This window comes from Rhinopithecus roxellana, chromosome 10 (genome assembly GCF_007565055.1).
Source record: "Rhinopithecus roxellana isolate Shanxi Qingling chromosome 10, ASM756505v1, whole genome shotgun sequence".
Classification (NCBI taxonomy): domain Eukaryota; kingdom Metazoa; phylum Chordata; class Mammalia; order Primates; family Cercopithecidae; genus Rhinopithecus; species Rhinopithecus roxellana.
In genome coordinates, this window is record NC_044558.1 from 84,910,593 (window position 1) to 84,924,208 (window position 13,616).

At 54.3% G+C, this 13,616-nt stretch overlaps 1 protein-coding gene across 2 annotated transcripts; it reads right to left on the minus strand.

Annotated features, from left to right (window-relative positions):
* Positions 1-228: 228 nt before the first annotated feature.
* ACADS (acyl-CoA dehydrogenase short chain) lies at positions 229-12,919 on the minus strand. Of its 2 annotated transcripts, none has more exons than XM_030939735.1 (10): positions 12,763-12,919; positions 11,493-11,656; positions 3,132-3,281; positions 2,797-2,908; positions 2,075-2,214; positions 1,797-1,967; positions 1,577-1,714; positions 1,336-1,431; positions 1,056-1,112; positions 229-956 (listed from the first exon to the last, which is right to left on the minus strand). In XM_030939735.1, the coding sequence occupies exons 1-10, from the start codon at positions 12,806-12,808 to the stop codon at positions 804-806; spliced, it is 1,227 nt and encodes a 408-aa protein (XP_030795595.1). In that variant the 5' UTR covers positions 12,809-12,919; the 3' UTR covers positions 229-803. The 2 variants fall into 2 exon arrangements, with proteins under 2 accessions (XP_030795595.1, XP_030795593.1); XM_030939733.1 differs by lacking the exon at positions 2,075-2,214 and adding an exon at positions 2,274-2,425.
* Positions 12,920-13,616: the final 697 nt, after the last annotated feature.

A 13,616-nucleotide genomic window follows, 5' to 3' on the forward strand; every position in this document is an offset into this window, starting at 1 on the left:
CCCTGCCTAGGGGTCACTCCCTGAGGCCTGCAGGACCCAGTTCCTATTCCTGAACTGCCTCCTTGGCCAACCTGGACTCCTGCTGGAACTCAGGAACCTCCCAGGTGGCCAGGCCCCTCCCCAAAACCCCCAACACTCATAGGGTGAGGCTGTCAGAGAGTGGGCCTCTGTGCAGACAAGAGACCACCACCCCTCCCCAGAGCACCCCGGAGAGGTGAGGACACAGACTGGGGGACAGGTGTGTTTATTACCCACGGTCAGTCACAAGACATGAATCACCACCCCTGCCTTCATCAGACTTTACGAAGAGCTGAGGGGCCTCCGGGCCAGCTCCATGGCCCAGCCCCACCGCCTGCCCAACACCAGGACCCTGGGCCTCGTCATTCTGACCCCAGCCCTGCTCCTGACCTCTGACCTCAAGGAAAAGACAGACCCCACCAAGGGCCTGTCCCACTGGGTCCTCATGCCGGGGCACCAGGGCCCCCGGGAGCACAACTGAAGTGTCCCTGAGTGTCACTCAGCTCCCACCACAACCCCGCCCCCAGGAGGCCAGGGCCACTCAGGTGAGGAACATGAGGCACAGTGGTGAGGAGGCAGAAAGGCCCAGAGGCGGAGCTGCCAGTGGTCGGAGGGCCTCATTCCCTTGCGGTCTGATCCGGGTGGCAGCACTGAGCCCATCGGCCAGTCCAGGGGACCGGGGCCCCAGGGAGCCCCCGCAGGGCCGCCCAGTCTCTGAGCCGGGGTCAGGGTGGAGGCCCTGGCTCCCACGCCTTCCCGCAGTCCTCGGGCAGCCCGCCACGGGCTCAGCTCCGGTAGCTCCTGAGCAGGTGCCCAGCGATCACCAGCCGCTGGATTTCGCTGGTGCCCTCGTAGATCTCAGTGATACGGGCATCGCGGTAGTGCCGTTCTGCTGGCATCTCTGTCACATAGCCCATGCCACCCAGGATCTGGATGGCCTGAGACAAGAACAGGGGCTCAGGAGGGAGAAGAACCTGGCGTGGGGAAAGCTGGAGAAGGGGCAGCTGGCCCCCTCAGGGCTCACCGCGGACACTCACCTGGTGGCTGATGGCGGTCGCAGCCTCCGAGGCGGCCAGCTTGGCCATGGCTGCCTCCTACACATGGGGGTACAGTCAGAGCCTTCCCTTGAGGGGACCCCCCCAACCCCTGCTCACAGCACCTCCGCAGGGGAGGCCTGTAGAACCTCCCCATGGGGCAGTAAACCCCAGGCCCACACCTCTAACCCACGGGGCCGAGGGGCAGAGACCCGCCCCAACCTCTCCCCTGTCCCTGGGCCCACCACATTCTGGGCCATGGCTCGGGGACCCCTGTGGGCACCTTGATGAAAGGCTTCTTGTTATCCTTCAGCATGGCAGCACGCCAGGTCAGCAGCCGGGCACTCTCCAGGGCCAGGGCCATGTCTGCCAACTTGAACTGCAACAGCCCCACCCCACACCACAGGTCAGCAGCTGCCCCTCCAGGGACAGGAGGGAGGGGAAGGAGGACGGAGAGCCGTCAGGAGGCCACACTTCCTGGCCGCTGTCCAGCCTCTAGGCCCAGTTCCTAAAGCTGCCATTACCTGGATGACCTGGAGCTTGGTGAGGGGCGCCCCGAAGGCCATGCGATTCTCAGCGTAGTTCACAGCACAATCGAGAGCAGTCTGGGCAATGCCCAGGGCCTGGGAGGCGATGCCGATGCGGCCCATGTCCAGGGTTTGCTGTGGGAACTGCCCTGGTCAGTGGCCCGCCAGCTGGGGGGCGAGCCTGGCCCCAAGGTGCCACCCCCACTGCCGGGCTCACCATGGCTATCTTGAAGCCCATCCCGGGCTCCCCCAGGATGCTGTCCTTGGGGATGCGACAGTCCTCAAAGATGAGGTTGGCCGTGGATGAGCCCCGGATGCCCAGCTTGTCTTCCTTCTTCCCCAACGTGAGCCCCGGCGTTGGCATGGGGACCAGGAAGGCACTGATGCCCTGAACGGAGGGGCGGGTGGTTTTCTCAGAGCTGCCCCTCAGCCACACCCTCACACCAGCACACGCTCACACCAGCACATCCAACACCAACCCGGTCCCCTCCCAACCTCCCTCGGAAACTCAAGCCCTGACACCCTCTGCCAGCTTCTGGGGAAGGTGCAGACTTCAGTGGCAGCTGGGGAGGGACAGGGACAGCCCACTTGCCCTAGAGCAAAAATAGGCCCAGTCAGGCCAAGGAGAGAAGGCTCTAGGAACTGAAATGACGGCAGCCCAGGATCTGGCTGAACCCCTCTCTGGGATGCCCACCTTGTTTTGCAGGCCTCTGTCTGTGCTGGCAAAGACCACAGCAGCCGAGGCCTCCCAGGCATTGGTGATCCAGGCTTTGGTGCCATTCAGGACCCACGAGTCGCCCTCGGCCCGGGCGGTGGTGGATGCGGCTCCTGCATCGCTACCGTTTCCTGCCCACAGACTCAGGGCTCAGCGCAGGCCCCACCCCACACAACCTGAGGGCACCAGCCTCACTCGCTCCACACCCTCTGCTGGTGGGCAGGAAACCCTATGACTCGGGCTCCAAAGATGAGGGTCCCAAAGCTCTCAGTGACGGGCCCAGAGGGCAAAGGGGGTGTGCAGGAGTTGGGCGTCTTAAACCAGGGGACCCCGAAGGCAATTTTCCTCCCAGCGCCGTGGTGGCAACAGTGCTCACCCCACCAACCACACGGGGAGCCTCCCCTCTGGCCTCTGAAGCAGTGGGCAGTTGGCCCAGCACCTTCCTCTCCTACCCCTCTGGGCCTGTCACCCTAAGGACAGGGTGAGAGGACAGAGCAGGTACCTGGTTCGCTGAGGGCAAAGCAGCCAATTTTGTCACCACTGGTGAAAGGCGTGACCCACTTCTGCTTCTGCTCCTTGGAGCCAAACTTCAAGATGGGCCCCAGGTAGAGAGACTAGGGGGACAGCAGGGAGCGGTCGGAGGCCCCAGGCCCAGGTGCATCCTGCCCGCCTGCGGGCTGCACCTCAGGGCCTGTTCTCTCCAGGGCCTAGCCAGTAGGACCAAGGCCTGTGACGTCTCCAGAGAGATCAGGCCTGGGAGCCGAGGCCAGAGTCTGCCCGCTCACAGGAGCCTCCCTCCACCCATGTGTCCCAGGGGCCTGGGGCGGGGGGGCTCACGTTGTTGACACTCATGATGACTCCAGTGGAGGCGCAGCCGCGGCTGATCTCCTCCATGGCGATGGCGTAGGCCAGGTAATCCAGGCCGGCACCGCCAAGCTCCTCGGGCACGTCCATGGCCAGAAGCCCGAGCCCGCCCATCTTCTTCACCTGGGCACAGGGAAGGACAGCATGGCATGGGCAGCTGCTGGGGGTGAGTCCACCCTCCCCAAGCCCAAACCCTCCTGCCCCCGAGGCAGTGCCTGCAGAAATTCAGGCCATGTGACCCCAGCCACCCACAGGGGATCCCCAAGTCCAGACGCTGAAGACCCATTTCCACTGAGGTCTGTATGACGGCACTACTCATTCAAGCTGTCCTGCCCCCACCTGACGCCTGTTCCCCACTCCGTCCACAGCCACAGCAGCGAGCAGGCAGAAGGCACAGGATGCTTTCAGGGAACTCAGAGGTAAGGAGCAGGACAGCGTAAGCCACACTGACCTTCATCCAGTCCCCTGTGCACATCCACACACACACACCCTCCCTACCACAGGGCCTCTGCACATGCCGCCTCCTATCCATCAGCTGGCTATCGCCCCTCCTCTCCTTCTGATCGCAGCTCAGGCCTCACTGCTTTGGACTGCCACCCCCAGCCTTGCTGAGTCAAATCCTTCAGTCCCTCTCCTGCAGCACCTCTGTGACTGGAATTTCTCAGGGATGAACGTGCCTCTCTGGATTAAGGTTTTTTGCCCTCACCACGAGGGCAGAGACTGTGTGGACTCTTGCTCACTGCTACATGCCCAAGGCCAGTGAGAGAATGGATGAACGCTAAGAGCTTGGGACTCTGAATTATGAGGAATAACAATATTAAGAGCGGGCCAAGAACAGTGATCACACCTGTAATCCCAGCACTTTGGGAGGCCAAGGTGAGGGGATTGCTTGAGGCCAGGAGTTCCAGACCAGTCTGCGCAACATAGCAAGACCCCATCTCTACCAAAAACAAAATAGTATTATTACTCTCAGGTGAGTAATATGGGAAATGTGGGCCACAACAGAGTCTACCTAACTTCAAAAAGGAACAAGTAAAACCACTTACCTCTGGGAGAGCAGGGAGAGGGACGGGGACAGGGAGGGGAACCGTTGCTTTTCACCAGCCCTTTTATACAATTTCACTCCTGCAACCATGTTATTTTATTTTATTTTATTTTATTTTTTATTTTATTTTTGTGACAGAGTCTCGCTCTGTTGCCCAGGCTGGAGTGCAATGGTGTGATCTCAGCTCACTGCAACCTCTTCCTCCCAGGTTCAAGCAATTCTCTGCCTCAGCCTCCTGAGTAGCTGGGATTACAGACGCCCAGCACCATGCCCAGCTAATTTTTGTATTTTTAGTAGACACAGGTTTTCACTATCTTGGCCAGGCTGGTCTTGAACTCCTGACCTCGTGATCCACCCACCTTGGCCTCCCAAAGTGCTGGGATTATAGGTGTGAGCCACCACACCTGGCCTCAACCATGTTCTTATACTACAGTGACTTACATAAATAAGAAGGTTTGCTAATATGTTCTTGTTTTTCTACAATGAATGTTACTCCTGTGAATATAAAAGTTTTACCTTCTTCTTCCCCAAAACGGTACTCATCTCAGAGGACTATTCGGAGGCCTGACTGAGATAATATACATGAAACGCAGAGCTCAGCACCTGGCTCAGGCTGAGTTATTAGTGGACAGCATTTATCATCAAGTGGCTGCCAAGTTCCTTTTTTTTTTTTTTAGGACTGAGCGCGGTGGATTACACCTGTAATCCCAGCACCTTGTTTTGTTTTGTTTTCTTTTTTTTTTTTTTTTGAGACAGTCTCGCTTTGTCACCCAGGCTGGAGTGCAGTGGCGTGCTCTCAGCTCACTGCAACCTCCACCTCCTGGATTCAAGCAATTCTCCTGCCTCAGCCTCCCAAGTAGCTGGGATTACAGGCGCCCGCCACCACGCCCGGCTAGTTTTTATATTTTTGGTCGAGACTGGGTTTCACCACGTTAGCCAGGCTGTTCTCGAACTCCTGACCTCAGGTGATTCACCTGCCTCAGCCTCCCAAAGAATCTCAGCACTTTGGAAAGCCAAGATGGGTAGATCATTTGAAGCCAGGAGTTCGAGAACAGCCTGGCCAACGTGGTGAAAACCATGTCTCTACAAAAAATATAAAAATTAGCCAGGCGTCGTGGCAGGCGCCTGTAATCCCAGCTACTCAGGAGGCTGAGGCAGGAGAATTGCTTGAACCTGGGAGGAAGAGGTTGCAGTGAGCTGAGAGCACGCCACTGCACTCCAGCCTGGGTGACACAGCGAGACCATCTCAAAAAAAAAAAAAAAAAATTATTGTTTTTTAGAGACAGGGTCTCACTATGTTGCCCAAGCTGGTATCGAAATCCTGGCTTAAGTGATCCTCCTGCCTCAGCCTCCCTCATGCTATTAGAGGCACGAACCACCACACCAAGCCTGGTTCTTACTTTGATAATAACATATGGAAAAGAGGGGGCACCTAGGAGCCTGCGGCACTTCCGTGACAATCCGTGTGTCCCTCTGTAAAACTGCTTGATTCCTCCTTGAACTGTCCCCATAGGAAACTCGCCTGTGAGACTCTAAGCACGGGGCAGGCCATCCTCATCTCTGAGTCTCCCACGCGTACCACATGTGGGGCATAAACGTGTATGCTGAGAGGCTTGAGCTATGACCCCCGCAAGTGCACATCAAGCTCTGTGGCCCCCAGGCAGACGCTGTGCTGCAGTCAGAGGGCAGAGAAGCTGGGAAGGAGACGGCCAGTGTGTGGAAGGCAGCATGACAGCAACCCCTCAAGATGTCCCCATCCCAATCCCAGGCCCCGTGAGTATGTTCCCTTCCGTGGCAACAGGGACTTTCTGCACGTAAGTGAAGCATCTGGAGATGTGAGGGTTATTCTGGATGATCAGAGTAGCCCAGTGTCATCACAGCGTCTTTGTAAGGGAAAGACAGACACAGACTCAGAGAAGGAGAGGTGACGACGGAAGCAGAGCCAGGAACTCTGGCAGGAAGGAATGCAGGCAGCCTCTAGAACTGGAAAAGACAGGAGCGGATTACCCCAGAGCCTCCAGAAGGAACTCAGTCCTGCCAATGCCTTGATTTAGCACTGTGGGACCCACACTGGATTCCTGACTCAGGTTGAGTAACTGGTGAACGGCATTTATCATCAAGTGGCTGCCATGATTTTGTTTTGTTTTTTCCATTTTATTTTTGATAGAGATGGGGTCTTGCTATGTTGCCCAGGCTGGTCTTGAACTGTCAGAGAATATATCTGTATTGCTTTAAGCCACAGGGTTTGTGGTTATTTGTTACAGCAGCAATAGGAAACTCATCCACAGTGACAAATGGGAACTCAGAGCTACCAGGGAGGTATCATTTTGAGAATTACTAACAAGAAGATCATTCTGTGGCCACCACACACCTGGGGAGAAGGGGGCCTGCTCAGAATAGGCACCATTTCAGCAGGCAGGAAACAACTAGGGAAGGGGGAAGTCCAAGGGAGAGAGTGCTTTCTGCTGCATTTCACTAAGAAGAGGACCTGGAGACGCAGACCTGCGGCAGTACAAACGTGGCCTCTGAACAGAAGACTTTTCTAGCCCACACTTCAGAGTACTTTGCCAGGCACGGTGGCTCACGCTTGTATTCCCAGCACTTTGGGAGCTGAGGTGGGTGGATCACCTGAGGTCAGGAGTTCGAGACCATCCTGGCCAACATGGCAAAACCCCGTCTCTACTAAAAATACAAAACATTAGCTGGGGGTGGTGGTGGATGCCTATAATCCCAGCTACTTGGGAGGCTGAGGCAGGGGAATCACTTGAATCTGGGAGGCAGACGTTGCAGTGAGCTGAGATCGCACAGTGCACTCCAGCCTGGGCAACAGAGCGAGACTCTGCCTCAAAAAAAAAAAAAAAAAAAAAAAAAAAAAAAAAAAAAAAAAAACTATTTTATTAAGGAACACCTCTGCTGCCGGACAGTCCTCTACCAAGTGCTAGAAATGCGCAGGTCTGCAGCCACTCAGGAGGAGGATGGGGCAGGAGAATCACCTGAGTACCAAGTGCTAGAAATACGCAGGTCTGCAGCCACTCAGGAGGAGGATGGGGCAGGAGAATCACCTGAGTACCAAGTGCTAGAAATACGCAGGTCTGCAGCCACTCAGGAGGAGGATGGGGCAGGAGAATCACCTGAGCCCAGGCATTCAAATCCAGCCTGGCCAACATGGTGATGACACCCTTGTTTTTAAAAGAAAATTTTTTAATTAAAAAAAATTTTTAAAAAGGGTGTGGTAGCTCAGGCCTGTAATCCCACCACTTTGGGAGACAGAGGTAGGAGGATCACCTGAGTCCAGGCGTTTGAGACCAGCTTCACCAACATGGTGAGACCCCATCTCCACAAAAAATTAATAAAAATAAAAATAAATGAGCCAGGCATGGTGGTGGACACCTGTGGTCCCAGCTACTGCAGGAGCTGAGGCATGAGGATCACTTGAGCCCAGGAGGTCGAGGTTGCAGTGAGCCGTGCTTGTGTCACTGCACTCCAGCCTGGGTGACAGTGAGGCCCTGTCTCAAAAAAACAAAAACAAAACAAAAATGAATATGCAGGTGTCCAAGACTCACGGTCAGGCCTGCGCATGAACCTCACCAAAAGCCTCTTTCTCTAGCCTGCCAGCGAGACAGAATGAGGCTAAACGAGCTCAAGCCGCCCCACCCTCCAAGAACCTTCAGATCTCCCTGGACACAGAGACATGCCCTCCTTTTCACCCCAGAGCTTGTTGGTATAAAACCCTGCAATAAATGGCGCATGAGCCAATCGCTTTGTAACTCCATCTCATCCCCAGAAACACAGTGGGAACCCAAATTCCCAGAAGGAGAGTAAAAGGATGAAACTCTCCTAGGTGCATTCAGTTCCTCATACTCACCTAAAATGCTTGGTCACACATCCCGACAGGTAGCAAAGTGAGGATGACCCCGTATTCCTCTTACAAATGAGGGAATTCACACAGAAAGGGTGTGTGGCATCAGTGGCTAGGTCTAGGCCACCAGGAGGCAAGACAGAACCCCAGCCTCCTCCTTTCTACATAGCACCGCCTCCCTCTGGCTAACGCAACACTTCTCAACGAGCTAGAATCAAAAGTTGTAGGAATTCACAATTCCCGCACCCAAAGGACCTCACTAGCGTATACCATCACCCTCAATTTTCACCCAGCTCCTGTCCTCCCTCCTTTCTCACCATCAGCATTTTCTTTTACAGCATCTACCAGCCGGGCGTGGTGGCTCACACCTGTAATCCTAGAACTTTGGGAGGCCCAGGCGGGCGAATCACAAAATCAAGAGTTCGAGACCAACCTGGCCAACATGGTGAAACCCCGTCTCTACTAAAAATACAAAAATTAGCTGGGTATGGTGGTGCGTGCCTGTAATCCCAGCTACTTGGGAGGCTGAAGCAGGAAAATTGCTTGAACCCGGGAGGCAGAGGCTGCAGTGAACCGAGATCGCACCACTGTACTCCAGCCTGGGGACAGAGCGAGATGCCGTCACACACACAAAAAAATAATTTAAAAAATAAAGCATCTACCTTTGTCTGTGAAAGACATGGCAGTTCTGCTCACTCCCACTCCAGTGTTGAGACAGCAAATTTCAAAAGAGAGGAGCGCCGCTCTGGGGCAGCACATGAGAGCACAGCCTTCTCCACCCCATCCCAGAGCCTGGACACAGTCACCTCACCCCATTTTATCAGCGGTGACAGGGGCTGTTTCCCAGGCTTTCTCACTCTGAAATTCATCTCTAGATTTCAGGCAACATACTGTGGCCAGTCACAGCAACATTCTAGAAAAAAAACTGGGGACAAAAGCAGTAACTGTGGTAATGTGCACTCCTTAAACGGCCTCCTGAAAAAGAGACAGGGAGACCAGCCCGAGGGAAGGAAAAAGGGGTGGCAGGAGATGGAAGACACAAGATAGGCAAAAAGAAGAAACCCAAAATATAATTAAGCAGTGGCTCACGCCTGTAATCCCAGCACTTCGGGAGGCCGAGGCAGCCAGGTCACCTGAGGTCAGGAGTTCAAGACCAGCCTGGCCAACATGGTGGAACCCAGCCTCTACTAAAAATACAAAAATTAGCTGGGCGTGGTGGCGGGCGCCTATAGTCCCAGCTACCTGAGAGGTTGAGGCAGGAGAATAGCTTGAACCTAGGAGACAGAGGCTGCAGTGAGCCAAGATTATACCACTGCATTCCAGCCTGGGGGGCAGAGTGAGACTCCATCTCAAAAAAAAAAAGAAAAGAAGAAAAGCAGCCCAGGGAAAAAAAAAAAAATGCGTTCGAGTTTGTCCGTCGTTTCTGACCTGTGTAAATTGATGGTAATTGACTAACAGCAGCCAGGCTCACCCCAGTCCCAATATTTTAGTATTTTCTACAGAGGGAGGCCTGACCTTCAGAGCTATATCAAGGGGTGGCCTCCTAGAGCCCCCTGCAATGGTCACTCTTGGTTCCTAGTGTCTGTGACCCAGCAATCCGGACCTGCACCCTGACAAGAGGCAGCAGCACTGACGAGGCTGAGCCTGGTGGTCTCCAGACTTCCAAGAGAAACCATAAGAAAGGGTATAAGACCCCTTTCCCAGCAGTGACAGACAAAGCAAGCCTGCAGCACCTACTGCCTTCATATCTGGGAAACAGTTAGTGGGTTCCTCATATAAAAACAATGTTTTAAGTCCCTTTTAAAACTCATTTTTCAGGCCGGGCACGGTGGCTCACACCTGTAATCCCAGCACTTTGGGAGGCCGAGGCGGGCAGATTGCCTGAGCTCAGGAGTTTGAGATTAGCCTGGGCAACATGGTGAAACCCCATCTCTACTGAAATACAAAAAATTAGCCAGGCGTGGCAGCATGCTACTCAGGAGGCTGAGGCAGGAGAATTGCTTGAACCCAGGAGGCGGAGGCTGCGGTGAGCCAAGAACGCGCCACTGCACTCCAGCCTGGCAACAGAGCAAGACTGTCTCAAAAAAAATTTTAAATAAAAAATAAATTAAAATTAAAATAAAATAAATAAAAACAGACAAGAAGAGGCCAGAGAGGTCTGACTTTTCACAAAACATTAACTAAACAGCTATCTACTACTGAGTGTTTACACCAAGTGCTGGATATCTTACTAGGTCAGAGTGTACGGCAGTAACGTCTCCAATGCGTAGCTGCAGACAGACTGAATGCAAATGGGAGAACACAATGGCATGGGAGGGAGTGCGCTCATGGGAAACTCAGGGCAGAAAACAGTTCAAGCAGGCTGGGCGCGGTGGCTCACGCCTGTAATCCCAGCACTTTGGGAAGCCAAGGCAGGCAGATCACCTAAGGTCAGGAGTTCAAGAGCAGCCTGGCCAACATGGAGAAACCCCGTCTCTACTAAAAGTACAAAAACTAGCTGGGTGTGGTGGCAGCCGCCGGTAATCCCAGCTACTGGGGGCTGAGGCAGGAGAATCACTTGAACTCAGAATCCTGGCAGAGGGTGCAGTGAGCCGAGATTGCGTCACTGCCCTCCAGCCTGAGCAACAGAGCGAGAGTCCATCTAAAAATAAATAAATAAATAATAAGTAAATAAAAAAGAAAACAAATCAAGCAGGCTGCAGCTGATGAGCTCCATGACCTTGGGTACATTATTTACCTTGTTCACCAGTCTGAGTCCATGGGGTATATAATAATAGTACCTTTGGCTGGGCATGGTGTCTCACACCTGTAATCCCAGCACTTTGGGAGGCCGAGGCAGGCAGACTACCTTAGATCAGGTGTTTGAGACCAGCCTGGCCAACGTGGTGAAACCCCATCTCTACTAAAAATACAAAATTAGCTGGGCATAGTGGTGCACGCCTGTAATCCCAGCTACTTGGGAGGCTGAGGCATTAGAATCACCTGAACTCAGGAGGCGGAGGCTGCAGTGAGGCGAGGTCGCACCACTGCACTCCAGCCTGAGCCAAAAGAGTGCAACTCCGTCTCAAAAACATTATTAAATAAGAATAGTACCTTCACCTCACAGGACTGTTGTGAGGAACAGATGGGATAACCCATCTCAAGAACAGAGGCTAGCGCATGCCAAGCACCCTAAAAGCACTATTAGAATGAGCACAGTGGCTGGCACACAGCAAGCAACTGACCATCCACCACATATTACTATTGTTCCAGAAGTTAAGTACTGGCTACTGGCCACAGGCTGGACAAGGGAAACTTCCAGAGCATTTTCTGGGTTCCAGGCCCTGCTTTGGGGTTCCTCTACCGGAGTCCAAGTGCCGCTGTCCCTGTCACCACTCATCCAGGAGCAGAGGCAGACCGCCATCATGGGCTGCTGAGGTTGCATTCTCACCTGAGCAGCCGGGAAGAGATGCTCCTTATCCACCTGAGCTGCAATGGGAAACAACTCCTTCTCTGCAAAGTCCCGGCATGTCTGGAGCAACATCTGGTGTGTCTCAGGCAGTTCCACAGACTGGTAGATGGTGTGTAACTGCCGCCAGGCCCTAGGACAGAGAGCTGCCAGCAAGGGCAGAAGTGAGTGGAAGGAGGCAGGGTCAAAGAATCCTAGTGACCCACTAACTCAGTGGTTCTCCACCAGGGAGGATTTTGCCCTCCAAGGGACATCTGGCAATGTCTGGAGCCAGTTTTAGTAGTCTCACCTAGAGGAGGGGAATGCTATTGGGACCCAGTGGATAGGGGTCCGGGATCCCTGCTGAACATCCTACAGGGCAGAGGACAGCCCCCACAACAAAGAACTGTCAGCCCAAAATGTCCATGGCTGCCACTGAAAACCCCCTACTAACTGAATGCTTAGTATACTCACTAGACATTTCCATACACGACATCCTTCAGTCCTCAGTATAATACCAATAGTAATAAGACCTCAGCTCTGTGACCTTAGGCAAGGGTTTTAAACGTCACTGAGCCTTCGTTTCTATAACAAGTGGAGGAAAATAGTATTCCGCTCCTGGGAGTGCAAAGATTAAAGAAAGCCTAACTAGCACTTAACACAGTTCTCAGTAGCGTTCATCTTGTAATTCAGGCCAGGCAAAGGAAGCTCTGGCTATATGTGTCACGGCTGCTACAGCTGGAGACATGTAAGATGGGAAAGGTACTGTATCAACCAGCAAGAACGAGCATTTGTGGAGCACCTGTTAGACGCCAGGCATGAAGTACTTTACATACCCTGTGATTTAATCCTTCCAACAACTCTGATATTCTCTGTGGGCATTTTACACAAGGGCCAACTGAGGCTGAGAGGGGCTGTCTCGCCCAAGGTCACAGATGCGGGTCTGGTTCAATCCCAGGCCTGGCTCCGGAAGGGCGCACCCTGAACCTCTAGTGCGGGTGAAATGAGGGGAGGGAGATATGGATGCAGCCCTGAGAATTGGGCTGGCGGCTGGGGTCAATCGGGGGGCTAGGGGTCTGCGCAGGAACCGGGGACGCCCAAAGGGCCGGGCTGGTCCGGCGCGAGGAGCGGCAGAACTGGGGCAAAGGCCGTGAACGCTCCCGGAGCGGGACTCCGCCTGCCAGCGGCTCGGATAGAGCTGGCCACCAGGACCTCCGCCCGCTGGGCCAGGCGCGGGCCGCAGCCCCGCCGTGCGGAGCCCGAGCGCACTCACCTCTGCGGACAGGGCCAGAGGCCCGTGCGAGCAGCGCGGCGGCCATGGGCGGCAAATACTGCCCCAGGCTTCACGACCTCCCGCGGCGAGCGAGCTGTTCCGGACGGCTGGGGGGCGGGACTCGGGGCAGAGGCCACGCCCGTAGGGCCTCGGGGGCGGGGCCTCCAGTGGGTCCCTCCCAAGGCAATGAACCGACGCTCGACTGCGCGCGCGGTTGGTCAGCTGGCTGTTCGTGCCCTCATTCGTTAATCAAAATACTAACAAGACAAAGCTAAGGATAGAGCTTCGCAGAAAGGCCAGAGGTCTTTTTAAAGAATAAATAAGATAGCGATCTTCAGCTTAAAACTTTGTTGGCTTTGTCGGCGGGCCCATCCCTCCTAAAATCCAATTCTATGGCTTAAAAAGCCAAGACCTGCCTTGGCTATCAGGGCCCATGCCCACCGTTCCCTGGTTATTGTTGCTCAGCTTTACGAGGCAGCTCTTCTCTAAGACCCTTAGCTGGTTCCTCTGTGCTCTTCTATAAGACCCTTAGCTGGGCCTCTGTGATCACTGTTCCCTTTGTCTGGAATGCCCCCTCTTCATTCAGGTCTCATGGAGGCCTGCCCTGACCACACCAGGCCATTTCTCCCCCACTGGCTCTCTTTCGTCCTGTTTATTCAAGGCACTTTGCACCTGAAATTATCTGCTTCCCCCACTTGCTCCAAGAAGCTCAAGGACCTTGTCTTGTGTCTTGCTGCTACCCCTCTGTTCCACTTTAGTCCTGTCTGTCTGATTCCTGATTGGGGCAGAGCCCAGCCACACATTTGACCCCTAGCATCCTCATCAGGATGCCTTTGCCCCGCCCAAGAAACTAC